The following is a 14,509-nucleotide window of genomic DNA, read 5'->3' as shown; positions in this document are numbered from 1 at the left end:
AATTTCACATAATGTCAGTACAGCTTAACAGTCCTTGTTTCTTTGCATCAAAGTTCTTGGGAGATTTGCTTAACATTTTAATCTGTTCTGATTTGAAAAATTAGATTTTAATTCCTTTTCTTCTGCTTTTTGATGACAATCATTGTTTAACAGTTTTTAAGAGCTTTAATATCACCTTTGTTGTCAACTTATTTATTTGCCTCTTTTTATGTTTGGCCACTTATCTACATTTTACTGATTATAACTCCAGTATTGAGCAATGTTATGATTTGGATGATGTTTCCTCCATATTTTCCATTATTTGAACAATTCTTCCCCTGTTGGTGGTGCTTTTTTTTTTTTGGTGGGGGGAGGTGGTATGGAACCTTTAAGAAGTGGAATGTTGCAGGAGAAACTATGTCTCAGGGGGTGGGCTTTAAGGGTTTATAGCTTCCCCCTACTCCCTATTTTCTCTCTCTGCTTCCTCTATGTGGACACAATGTGATCTCTCTGCTTCTTGCTGATGCTGCTATGTCATATCTCCCTTGCCATGATAGACGCTATCTCTCTGGAATCATAAACCAAAATAAAATATTTCTTACTTAAAGTAGCTTTAGCTTTTGGACATGGTATAGTCTGGTCTGGTCATAACAACAAAAAAATGTAATACATCCAGTATATGTCAGAATGGAAAGAGAACCAATGTATGGGATCAAAATTCTGGCTCACTCTCTTACTTCAAGAAAGCTCTTTAAGACAAGGAATATTCTAAAGGGAGCTTAAACATTATATCCCTTAACGAAGATCATTAATTTTAGGAAGCAAGCAACCTGAAAGTTTCAGGAACTTCCTAAAACTGACTTGATTCAGTAGGTTACTCACTGTTCCAGAATGCATAAGCAGTAATGACAGCTAGATATATCTCAGATAAGCCAAGCATCCTGGAAGAGGATGGGACTAAATGAGCTGCCTGGAAGAGGTAGAAACCAGCCAAATTGCAAAGACCAGCAAAAAAGCCTGAAAGAGATTGTTTTCCAACCTGACAGGTTGTGTAGTAAGCCACAGGTTTCCAGCTTTGCTGGCTCCTCTAGTTTCTCAGAATTCTTCCTTCCCCAGATCTCCATGAAGATCTCTTTACATCTACAAATGGATTTGTAGAGAATTAACAATGTTAAATAGACTTCCTACCTACCTTGATTTTCCAACATTTGACCTTAATATTTCGTCATTTCAGAGAGATCTTTACTTCTTTTCTTTCAAGTATCTTCTTACTTTTATCATCTATCCAAGGAGTACTTTAAATAATAGGGATCTCCCCCTGCCGAACTCTTTGCTATTGATTATGAAGAACAAGTTTCATAGCTACTCAATATTTTAATAACCAATTATAGACAAATTAATTTTAAATTAAAATAGTATTTACTAATTTACTCGTTTTTTTCTTAATAGACATATATGTAATGCACAAGATTAATAATTTTATAACTTTACTTCTTAATGGCAACACTTACACTTTTATTTCATTTTATATTGTGGAACTTCACAAGCAGATTGAATGAAAATAGTGCTAGTTAGCTTGGTTATATCCTACACCTTAAAAAATGGCATTCATATTTCTCTGGTTCCGAGGTTCTGATAGATTGTAATGCCAAGAAAAAAAATAGTTTTTGTTCTAGTTTGCTAGAAAATTGTTGAGTTTTAACTAATTCATTAAAAATTCCTTTGTATATAAAAGATTGCAAAACATACTTTTTGAGTAAATTTAAAGATATTTTATTATTTTTTACTTTTAATTATTTCTCTTTGTGAGTATATAGATATGACTCTGTAGGCTACTACAGAGGCCAAAGGTGTGAGATTGCCCTGGAGTTGGACACACAGGTGGTTCCAAGCCACCTAAAGTAGGTAAGGGAACAGAATTTCTGGTTCTCTGTAAGAGCAGGATGCTCTCTTTATTTTTAATTAATTTTTTAAAAATTTATTTTACATACCAACCACAGTTTTCTCTGCCTCCTCTCCTTTCATTCCCTCCCCCTAGCTTCTTCTTACCCTTCCCCCCATCCACTCCTCAGAAAGGGTAAGGCCACCCATGGGAGTCAACAAAGCACGGCATATCAAGCTGAGGTAGGACCAAGTTCCTTCTGCTGCATCAAGGCTGAGCAAGGCATTGCATCATATGGAAAAGTTTGCAAAAGTCCAGTTCATGTACCTGGGACAGATCCTGGTTTCACTGCTAAGGGCCTTATAAATAGCCCAAGCTTCACAACTGTCACCCACATTTAGAGGGTCTAGGTCCGTCTCATGCAGACTCCCTAGCTGTTGGTCTAGAGTCCCTGAGCTCCCAGAAGTTCAGGTCAGCTGTCTCTGTGGGTTTCCCCATCATGATCTTGAACCACCTGGCTTGTACAATTCCTCTTCCCTCTCTTCAACAGAACTCCTGGAGCTCAGTCCAATGCTTGGGTGTGGATCTCTGCATCTGGTTGCATCATTTACTGGATGAAGGTTCTATGATGACAATTAGGGTAGTTACCAATCTGATTACACAGAAGGCCAGTTCAGGCACCATCTCCAATATTGCTAGGAGACTTAGCTGGAGTCATACTTGTGGATTCCTGGAAATTTTCCTGGTACCAGGTTTCTCCCTAACCCCATAATGGCTCCATTGGTTAAGATATCTCTTTCTTTGCTCTCCCATCTCAGGTGGGATAAAATATTTAAATATAGCATTCAACATAAGATAAAAATAGAAGTTATTACAGAAAGTGCAAGTAGAAGTAAGGAATTGTTAATTATTAAATGTTTATACTTTCCCCATGTTTTACAGTTATGAGTGGGCATTGCTACCAAAACTAATGTGTTATTTTTTACTGTGAAAGCATTGAAAACCTTCCTATTGTAAAACATAAGCATTAGTTTTATGAAATATATGAGAAATTATAAAATGTAGCACATATTTTTCAAAAAAAATGAAAGGTACCAGAATCTGAATGTAGGACTTTAGGACACAAAGAAATCTTGACTACCTAATCTATGCAAAGCAAATATAGAACACAGATTCCAATATTTTCGTATGAATTATAATAGGATTTTCAGAAACCTGATTAGTTTCCATTATAGAATTTTATGCTGAGTTATCATGCAAAAGCACAGCAGTTGAGCTCTATTCAGAAGCACGTTTCACCACTACAAAAAAATGAAAATAATAAAAAAGGCCTAATAACATCTGCTAAAACCATTTGACTCTTGGTCTCAGGCAAAAGCTTTTAAAAGGTTAATGTCACATTTACTACAAACATATTACTGCAGGGGAGAAAATATTGGATTTTTTTAGGTCCACTATTCATACATTAACCATCTAGTGATAAAAGCTACAAACTAGATCATTCAAAGAAATTGGCAATTTTCTTAACTGCCCTTTAACAGTGGAAGATGGATCTGCATGCTACTGTGCAATGAAGTAAGTTCATTCTTGTTTACCCACAAACGACGGCCAGCATCCTAAAAAGACCCACTGTTAATGATTACATATGAAGGCATTTTTATCAGCTGTCTCCCAGTAATGTTATGAGCTAAAGAGATTTATCAACAGACCACTTGTTCTCTTTATCACATTATACAATCTGTTGCATGTTCTTTTTCATCAAAGAAAAAATATGATGTATTTATTTCTTAGCCCCAAAGTGATTTTTGAGTATCTGTGTTTGAATATTTCTGCGTCTACTTAATAAGATGGGGGAAAAATCTTTCATAAGACAAGGTCATCCTTAAAGTTAAAGGGATAGTTAAGGTGCACTAACTCAATTCACCACTGCAGCAATACAGCAGGGAGGCTCTAAGGAGTGGGAATTAGATGCTCAGTTAGATGCTCAATTTGAAGCGATGTGTTTTAAACCTGGGGGTACTGTCATTGACTTGACAGTGGAACTTGTCTTGCAGTGCACTGCAGTTCTGTAACACTGTTGTCCATTCAGTACTCCAAAGCTTCTACTTACTCAAACAGCAGGGAACCGTGTGGCCTGGTGGTGCACCTTAACTCAGCTTGTGATTGGCACTCAGTAATATGCCCATCACTTCTCTTCTTGGGCCCTGCAGGCAGGCCATTTCTTAACTCCATCTCCCAGGCAATGTCTATACACACCATCCATAATCCATACATGCGCATTTCTAGAAACCAGCTATCTTACCTGGTACTTGAAAAGAATGATTTTTTTTTTTTTTTGCCTTTTCAACACTTTTGTAAGTGAAACTCAATCATAAAACTTCAGTGTGGCCAGAAAGTGAATTCTAAGAAAATGATGAACAGCCCCAGGTAATCTCCAGAAAGCCAGTAAGAACTATACTTAATAGGCATAAAATGTTCTATTATAAAGGGCTGAGTTAATTAAAATCAGACCTGCTTTGAGAAAGTGTGCCTATGCTTATGATTATGATACATAGGAAATATAATGGGAAACAAATAGCAAATTCACCTAGTACAAAAATTAACCACACCACTGGGTCCTCACTAGCAGGCCTTCCTTTCTTTTCCTTGTAAATAAACCAGGAAAAAAAATTCTTGAAAATGTTTGCCCTAAGGTTGTCAGTGACATTGAGTATCTGATAGGTTAACTTGTGAGACAGAGTATGACCTATAGACTCTGTGTTTTCCTCCTTAGTCCCATTGCTAGACATAGACAGCTGTTTCTAACATAGATATTTTCTCTTTATTGCGATATTTGAGATCTGGGATTGGTTCAGGATTGAATTTTTTAAAGAGATAGGCATTTTGGAATGATATTCATTTTGGGGTATGGTTCTAATTTCCTACATCTGAGGTCAATGGAAAAAATCTTACAGATGTGAACAATGACATATGGCCTCCTTAGCTCCAGTGCCTTGCCTGAGAAAGGAGACATCAGTGTCTGTCCTGAGTTCATTTGGACAGCAATAATGCCCCTGTGAAATTGGTAAGTGCACACATGCTTTTGATTACAAAATAAGAAGCATAACTCCAGAAAGAGATGTAGTGATAGGTTTTTCTACAAAAACAAAACCCCAAACTATGTTTTTCAATATGTACAGTAAGAGGCTCATTTCAGCAAAACAAAGCTGATTGAAGAGAACTTGAACATGTTGTCATTTGTTCTCTGCTTAACCTGTAACAAACCATCCAATATTTAACACGTTCCCTACAGACGAAATACACCCAAATACAGGAATAGTCAGATACTTTCTTTAGTCTGAATTTTGCTTCAGTCAAATTAATGAGAAGAGGGCACAGTCTGTTTCTTTGTTCTTTTCGCTATATTCCCATCTTCTACTCATGATGTCTTTACTAAAAAATATTCTGTAAATGTTTGATTTATTATTATTTATTGCCATTTGATTAATTATTTGAGAATTTTGTAAGTGAGTTTTTAATTAATATTTTGAATTAAAAATATAATTACATAATTTCCCTCCATTCACTTTCCTTTTTCCAACTCCTCCCATTCCCCTATTCTCTGTTTCCAAGCTTCTGACCTTCCTCCTTAATTTATACATACACATTTATGCATAAATATATAGATAGAACCTGCTGAGTCATTTCAGTGCTGTGTGTACATGATTTCAGGGATAACTACTTGGTACTGGATAAACAACTAAGGAGCTCCTCAATGGGGAAACTGCTTCTTCCACTATCAGCATCCATTGTTTACCTGTAGTTCGTTGTCTAGGAGTGAGGCCCAATGAAATTTCTCCTTTCCACCATAGTGTGTATTGATACTGTCCTTGCTTAGTTCATGTTTAGTAGTCATATTGTTGAGGTATCATGGGTGAAGCCTCCCTCTCATTTCTAGGAGATAACCTACAGTTATCTAATTGGATTTATGACCCACTCAGCAAGGGCAAAATCCTGTCTGGTACGGGAAACATAGCCAACCATCGGGATCTGATGAGGTTGCTGACTTTATTTTTTAATGAAGTACAACTCACTTGCCCATGATTTAGCATTTGTATTCTTAACTCTTTTGCTTGGTTTGTGTTTCTCTCTGGCAGATGAATGGTCTGTTAGCCTTCTAGTGCCTTAATTTCACACCTATCTCTCCATTCCCTTCCTGTTCAGTTTTCTTATATTTATCCCACCCTGTTAAACTTTGCAGTTTCTATCTTAATATTAGCCTCAATTACATAAATCTCAATGCCTTTCCATAAGAAAGCAAAAGTTAAATTGGTGGAACTAAATTTATACCAATGGACCTTTGTGGAGTCCATCTTCTTTCCCTTTGATGAGTGTAAGATTAGTATGCAACACAATAACAAAGAGCAAGGGAGGTGGTGGCGTTTTGTTGATATCCAGGAAACTTTTCCCTCTGCTGGAAGACAATAACTAAAATTGAGGTCTGAGCTTCCCTCTAGACACAAACAAGGGAGCATGATTTGGACATTGTCCTAAATCACAAAGGAAGCAACCTCAGGATAAAGACAATGATCACTATAGTAGAGCATACAGAAAGACAGGCATGCAGGATCTTGACTCGTGGAAGCAGTGGGCCACTTGTCTTATGCTTCCTTATTGCTTAAATCAGTTTAAAGCAGATCTTCTATTTCGATTTGTAGCCAAGAGAACCCAAAAGATGTGATTTCCTTCATATTGTTCTTGATCAGAACAGTAAAAGTGCTCATATTGTTGAAAATGGTCTATAGTAGTAGGTAGGATTTTACTTCTCTGTGGTGAGTCTTTAAAAGCAAGTCATGGAAACACAGAAGGAGACAGATTGTTACTGGTCTCTGTCTCTAAACACTACGAATATTGAAAATTATATACAGGTTGGGACAATGGTTAGTCTATGACCATATTTATGGAATTATATCAAACAGTAGCCATGATTTGATAGAGATAAGTAAGTCCTAGGCTCTATTTTCAGGAGGAAAAATGTAGGATGGTAATGAGCAACAAATACATCCATCAGTATGACAGACGCTTTCCAAATGATGAACAAGTCTAGAATCCCAAACAGCTACTAGCACCCCCAAGTCAGAGAGGGACTTTGACCTGCAACATGGCACCAAAGCAATTTATATGACACACTGTTATGACATGAATCTTTTAGTATACTAAAAGTCTGGATTTTTGTTAAATATAGCTATTTCTCTTGAATACTCCCCTCTCTTCTGCCTCCTCCTCCTCCTCCTCCTCCTCTTCTTCCTTCTTCTTCTTCTTCTTCTTCTTCTTCTTCTTCTTCTTCTTCTTCTTCTTCTTCTTCTTCTTCTTCTTCTTCTTCTTCTTCTTCTTCTTCTTCTAAATTTTAAGCCAAGAGTAACCAAGGCAAATTGTTTAAGTAAAAAATTCCCCTTGGCCATTTGAGAACTGAAGGGACTCCAGACAGCCCAGGCCTGGCAAAAATGGCTCTGGCAGCCTTTCCTTTCTCCCTGATTCCCTCTGCCTTGCTAATACCCATTCTATTATATTTCTTAAGCTAGCCACCCAGGTCTATTCCCTTACTTGGCCAATTCTTCCTCCTGAGACTTACTACTAAGGTCCAGTAATCAAAAGATTAAAGTCCAGCAATAAAAAGCCCCCTTTGGCTCACCTGATTAACATACCCAATTAGAATTAAACACCTCATCCTAATGTGTGGTCTCTCCTTTTACCTTCATAAACTGCCATATTCCCATTGGTGTGCCTCCTCTCTATCCAGAGGCATTCCCTTGTCCCTCCGGAACAAATATCCCCTCACCCCCTCCCTTCTCTCTCATCTTCTAGCTCCTGTCTTTGTCTCTTATTCCCTAGCCTTTGTCCCTCTGGGGCAAATAAATCTCCTTTTTGGGCTGAAAACATGGTTTTGGGTGTTCTGAGCCAATACTTTTCCTTTCAGGGACTAGTACAGCCTTCAGATGTATGGTTTGATAGTTTGTTTTCCGTCACATTTTATTTTTTCATATCATTTCAAGTGTAGAAAAACTGAAAACTAGACTAAATATTTGCTGTCATAAATATTCCCTTAGTGTGGTATACTTTGCTTCCCAATGCTTGAAGCCAAACAAAGAGCTTCAAAGTAAATGGCCAATTAATTCAGAATCAGCATTAGATGGTCACTCTGGCTAGAACTATGCACTGTACCTGCTGAGATATTAAGTATATGAACACATACTTAAAGTTATCTCAATTGATTAGGAGTTTAACCTCAAATGCTAGAATTCCAATTTCAAACTACCATGGAATTTTATAATTCATGTCAAATTTGTGTTACCATGTATTATGTTATAGGCTAAATATACATCATGAACCAAGTTGTAAAGGCCTCCTATGGTCAGAAAGCTAAAGTCCTGATTCTCATAGCAAGTCTCCATCCCATTAGTCACCCATTTCCATTTGTTTTATTTTACAACAGATAAAAGCCAGGGTGGTTAATTCATCTTTCTTTTGTCTCAGGTACCAGGTAATCATAATATTAACAATTTATATATTTTGGTACACCTTATTTAATTTACATGGGCAGTTAGACATATCAGCATGTTGGAAGACCTTCTTTTCATAATTTTGTCTATGGGAACACTGCTGCATAAATCCTCTGCACTAGAGGTAGCCATGGGTGAAATGGCCTTTCTTATTAAATGTCACAAGATTTAATGTCACAGTATAATTGGGATGGAAGGATAATTGCACCAGGCTCAACATGCCTTTTTCTGCTAACACATTATTAATCCACAGGAGTGTTAAAATATGTTCAATAAAGGCACCATTCACATGGAAATTGTTGGCACTTGCTAAAAATTACACTATTTCATTGCTCAGCCTTGAGAATTTCACAGCAAGTGTGATTTTCAAATGAAATTACAGTAGAAGTCCATACTGAAAAAAAATTCCACATTTGTTCTCAAAATCTGTTTTTAAAGGATTGAAAATGTTCTTATGCCTGAGGCAGTAATACATTCTAGTATTGTACCAGTAATGTCACAGTGCATGAGAGTAATGCCAATTCTGATTTTGTCTCAGTTTTGCTACTGTTTCTCCTCTACACAGACACATATACAGAGAGGGGTTGGGAAACACACACACACACACACACACACACACACAGAAACATACACACAGAGATAGATGTATACTTCCTGGGCATGCATGCTATGCTTACTAGTAGTGAAGGAAACAAACAACAGAGGGATATGAAGGTAACCTTACAGTGTTGTAGAGATCAGTTTAAAACTCAACAGTAATTAATTATCTAATATCTAATTAACTCCATCAATGTGCCCAGTCATCTAAGAATTCATACCCACATATTCTATGAAATCTCAAACTCCTGGATCCACTGTAGGGCAACTTCTCTGTGTACATGCCTTCATGGGCAATACACCACTCTACAAACCTTCGACTATGTGAGAGTATTATTTACTTTACAGGAGATGGTGGAACAAGATTCTACACCTTTAAAACTCAAATACACAGTTTACAATTTTTTTTAGAAATATTTGCCTGCAACGAATTCTACCAACTGTGTAACTACCACTTCCAATGTTCCCTTTGTTCTCCTTACAACAGAATTCATTTCTTCAAACACTTGAAGTTTCTCCCAATCCATTTTACAGGATAAACCAAATCACAAGAGTGTTTTTAATCTTTCTTAATGAATGAATTAGAAAACTTCTAACAGTTCCGATTTTGTTATATCTCTCCTAAGACATAGTGATATACTTGATCTATGTGGTGGAAAAGTAAACTAAAGTAGAACAGATATCCATTCAACCAGCTGTTTATGTAGAAAAAACAACTATCTTTATTGAATGCTACTTTCTTAGACAGCTTTTATAGCTTTTTGAAAACAAAATTTGTAATAGAGTACTTGAGGAAATTCCAGTGAAAGATTTAATGGAAATAATATTTCACAGACTTTAAGGAGTTAGATGTCTATGCAAATTTTTAGTATAATTTGTTTGGATTTAATTTAGTTATAATAATAGTAACTTTCAATTCAGCTAGGCACCTTCCCTATAGATTTCTTTCAATTAAGAATATTTGATCAGGCCAGAAGTTGACATAATTGAAAAACTTGGAGCAAATAATCTGCCCTAACCTCTCCCTGTGACTTCACCAATGACAACTCGACATACCCAACTGTAAAGAAATACTGAAAGAGGCAAAGACATAGGGCAGAAAACTTGTGCCATTTTATCATCTGAACATCCTAGGGTTGGGGAAAAGTCTCCCGGTTACATTTGGGGAAAGTCCTCTCAGTTACATTTGGTAGCTGGAACCCACTCACAGCCATAGAATATGCCTAATAAATGTAAATATGACTGCCATCTGTAGCATGAATCTTAATGGGTCTTATTAATAAAGTCAAACTTGGAGCCAGGAAGTGGGGTGAATGCTGGAAGATCAGAGAAGCAGAACAAGCCACAGCCACCTTACCTTGCCAATTCCTCAGCTGATCCTGTTTCTCAGACTGGAAGCCTCTATATCCTCATGTGAATGGATCTCAGCTGAACTGCTGCTCAAAAGCCTAAAAGCTTAACCAGCTCTAGTTCCTGGTTTTCATGCCTTATATACCTTGCTGGTTTCTGCCATTACTTCCTGGGATTAAAGGTGAGAGTCACCATGTCTGGCTGTTTTCCAGTGTGGCTTTGAACTCACAGAGATCCTGATGGATGGATCTCTGCTTCCCAACTGATAGGATTAAAGGCTTGTGTGCCACCATTTTCTGGCCTCTATATCTAGTAGCTCTTCTGTCCTCTGAACCCAGATAAGTTTATTAAGATGCACAATATATTGGGGAACACAATATCACCATAGTCATCCCCATGCTTTTCTTATGGCTTATCAGCCAGATGGAGAGGATCACAGCTCCATCTAATTTGGTTTTATCTCTATAATGTAATATCTCTGTGTTTTAAGCTTTAAAGTATAAAAAATGAGGACATGATATACATCTCTACAGGTTTGAGGTTCACATAGGGCACAATGGATAGAGGGAATGCAGTGTGGTAAGCAGTTGGGGTGCGTTAAATAATACGGTTTTTCTTATTTCTCTCAGCAACAGTAGAGTCTACTTCTACTTACCTTGAATCTTGTTTGCCTCTAACACTTGCCTTAATTAAATGAATGTGGCAGAAATATCACCACCATCCAGTGTCACTGGACCTGAAGAGATCTGCAGCAGTCATGCTGGCAATACTCCAATTTTGACTCCAGCCATGACCCCAGGAGAAACACCACATTCAAAACTTATAGAAGATTCAGAAGGCTCTGGGGCTCTGGGGCTGACAGCATTATCCTAGTGGCCAGGAGACAGCCAATACCACTTTAGTCATGTGAGGGAAACATATTGGATACACATGGCCAACCAAAGCTCCAGAGAACTGAAGTCCTTAACAACAAGGCATGTAAAGGCAGAGCCATTTAATAACACATATGCAGCCAATTCATAGACACATAAGGCATGTCAGTAGGTTCATTTTCTTAAGCTACCGAGTTTGGGGTATTCACTAAAAAGCAGTAGGTCACAAAAGCCATGCTGAACAAGTAGAGCAATTGCTCTTTCCCTTAGGGATAGGGGAAAGGGAAGCACAATATTGCTCCCTTTTCTCCTTTTTTTTTTTTTTTTTTTTTTTTTTTTTTGGTTTTTTTTTCGAGACAGGGTTTCTCTGTAGCTTTGCGCCTTTCCTGGAACTCGCTTTGGAGACCAGGCTGGCCTCGAACTCAGAGAGATCCACCTGGCTCTGCCTCCCAAGTGCTGGGATTAAAGGCGTGCGCCACCACCACCCGGCCCCTTTTCTCCTTTTAAGCTTTACGGTCCTTATGTCCTGTACCTCACTAGGTGCCAAAGTACTGGGAAGAAAAGGAAGGGGGAAAGAAGATGAAGACATGTAGAATGGCAGGTGCTATCTGTCCTTTGTAATCTTCACTGTACTGAGCTGTCCACTCATACTGGTGAGTCACTGCACAAACACAAACACCATGACAGAGACTAGGTCTACTCTCTCTCAACTAATATCCAACCTGTTTGGAGGATGTAGCTCTCAAAGACCTTCTCACTCTTTCTGCCTCTGAATTTGCCAGATTTCACTCTTTCTACCTGCCATTTTTTTTCCTGCCTATCATTGTGGTCATCGTATGCTATGCACCAAACACAATCATTTGCCACAATTTCCTAACTGTCATAAGTTTTCTGTATCTTTCAGATGGCATATTATTCTAACCTTCTTCTGCTACCATTTTCCTCCTCAATCCTTGGCCTTGACTGGCTATCCCCTGAAATCCATGATGTTTTGTAGACACCTTTTAGACATCCTTTGGGGGCCTCTCTATCTCTAATCTGAGTCACTGTTGCTATGTGAGAGTGTACTAGAAATAGTATTATTTTGATCTTAGCATATATAATTTTTCCACAGGGCAAATGAGTGAAGATTACAATAATCTACAAAACAAAATGGTTAGGTGATTCTATGCAAGTTTCCTCCCAGAGGTGATAGTAACAAAGTATATAATTGCATACTCAATAACTAATCATCCTCTTTGCTCATGATATTTAGCCAAGCTTTTGAGTATTTGAAATTTCCTCTTTGATGGGGGGAGCAATTCTTTGTCATGTTCAGTGTGTACAATAGATTATTTAACAAAGGAGGAGCCAAACAATTATCACGGCACCCTTGGAGCCAGCACGTTTAAAGTTTCTCTGCCTTTGGAAGCTTCCTTTTCTCCAAAGAATAGTGTACTAACTACTACACATTTTCAACATGGAGAAAATGATTACCATGACTTAAAATTATTTAAGATGCAGCATTAAAAGTTTTGGTTCAAGAATTTTTCTCATAGACATAGTAATTATTTCATTTTTGGATGGTTTTGTTTTAGAAGAATTTCTGATTTTGTGGTTTGATTGGGATAATTCAATTAAGAATAGAAATTTTGAGTTAGTCAACATTGTATTAACTTTGTTTTGTGGAAATTTGAATTTTGCGAGGGCAGAGTCTTATACTATAGCCTAGCCTGGTCTGAAACTTTTTATGAAGCCCAGACAGGGTTTGAACTTGAGACAGTCTTCCTGCTTCAGCCACCATGCTTGGCTGAATTGTATTCTGTTGACGACAGCGGAATAAATATGTTACATCCTTATTACTTAGTTATAGGTGTATTTGCTACATATGCCTTCATGATAAAAATCAGTCTTAATTTTAATTATAGAAAAATCAAATCTCTCTGTGAAGTCTTTGTTAATTTCAAGGGAAAGGAAAGTTGGTTCTGAAAGCCAGAATACCAAACATATACTAAGAAATGACTTTACTGTGTAGACTTGAATAAGGATGCCATTCCCACAATTCTAATTGCTTGTCATTATACTGATATTGATATTTAGATGGACAGGTTGTAAAGATTGCAAGTGTAAAGAAAAGGGGCTACCTAAAAAGGATCCCCTCATCTTTATATTACTGCAGTAATGTTAAACTTACAAGGATCTTCTATGTCCGTTATTGTATATAGTTCTCTTAAGAACCTCTTCATGGATGCCAGGATTGTAAGGGTTTCTCTTATCTCTGAGGAAACCAGACTCAAGAAATTCCCTGGTTTTTCTAATGTTACTCCTTCCATTAGGAGACAATCTAAGACATAGTTAATAAGAAAGAGCTAGCATTGTGTATCTTTTGACAGCTGGATTTTTGACCTTATTGAGAGGAGGGGGGTATTATCCTTAAGATATCTAAATTGAAAATACATAAAGTATAAATAGATGAGCAGAAGTGAGGAAATACCATCCCAAAGTAAAGACAGGGAATTGCTTATCTGCTCAACGCTAATGAATAACTGGAATTTATTACCCTAATAGGAGGTATGCTTCATCAAACACTTTTCATTAAAATCTGGATGCCATATGTACTGAAAACTCTACTTGTGTGTAACTCCTGTTTCTTGTCATGAAGACCAAGGAAGGTCTCTAAATAGAATATGTAAATTAATGTTAGTTTATTTATTATGCCAGTTAGTGAGTAATGCTGTGGACCTACTCTTATGATATAGTGCACCACAAATAGAATAAATCTTGCTTAAGAAATATTCAAGAGGTACTGTCTATTTTATTGGTAATACTTTACACAAGCTGTTGTTTATAACAATATCATCAAAATAGCCTTCCTTGGTAACATTAATAGTGGTTTTTTGTTGTTGTTGTTTTGATAGAGCATCATGATGTATCAAGGCGGTCTAAAATTCCTGATCTTCCTTCCTCAGTCTCCTTGATGCTAATGTATATAAACATACTGCGATTTTTGTCTTCCAGCTCAGAATTTTGTAAAAGCAATTGAAAGATTAAGATGAATAAACAATTGTTAATAGACATCTCTAACCATGCATGCTGATAGACATGTTTTCTTACTGAAGCTAGTATGAAAATCAGGACTTCCATACGATTCACTGGCCTACTTTTCCTCACTGTGGCCTTATAATAGGAGTCTTTCCTTTCCTTTCCTTTCCTGAATGCCTTTAAAATATTTTTATGTTTTATTTCCAAGTCTGCAGTTGATTAAAAATAGAACTGTAGGCCTATGTATATACCAGCCTTATTCCCTCTAT

The 14,509-nt window shown here is 37.1% G+C and overlaps 1 protein-coding gene across 17 annotated transcripts in view; it reads right to left on the bottom strand.

Moving 5' to 3' along the window:
• The window catches only part of B3galt1 (beta-1,3-galactosyltransferase 1), a 568,919-nt gene that overhangs the window by 253,921 nt on the left and 300,489 nt on the right, over window positions 1-14,509 (bottom strand). For 7 of the 17 annotated variants that reach the window (XR_008215368.1, XM_052725885.1, XM_052725878.1 and 4 more), the window contains exon 3: window positions 1,019-1,119. The exons of the other annotated variants lie outside the window; for them this stretch is intronic. Coding sequence is in view for 2 of the 7 variants with exons in the window: in XM_052725885.1 (XP_052581845.1) it covers window positions 1,019-1,103 (85 nt within the window). In the remaining 5 variants the exon portion in view is untranslated. The remainder of the gene's footprint in view (window positions 1-1,018; window positions 1,120-14,509) is intronic. 17 annotated transcript variants of the gene reach the window in all.

Source organism: Peromyscus californicus, unplaced genomic scaffold (genome assembly GCF_007827085.1).
Source record: "Peromyscus californicus insignis strain IS unplaced genomic scaffold, ASM782708v3 Scaffold_7__1_contigs__length_154581171, whole genome shotgun sequence".
Lineage (NCBI taxonomy): Eukaryota > Metazoa > Chordata > Mammalia > Rodentia > Cricetidae > Peromyscus > Peromyscus californicus.
Note: the sequence above shows the minus strand (reverse complement) of the source record. Positions and strands in the feature narration are given on the sequence as shown.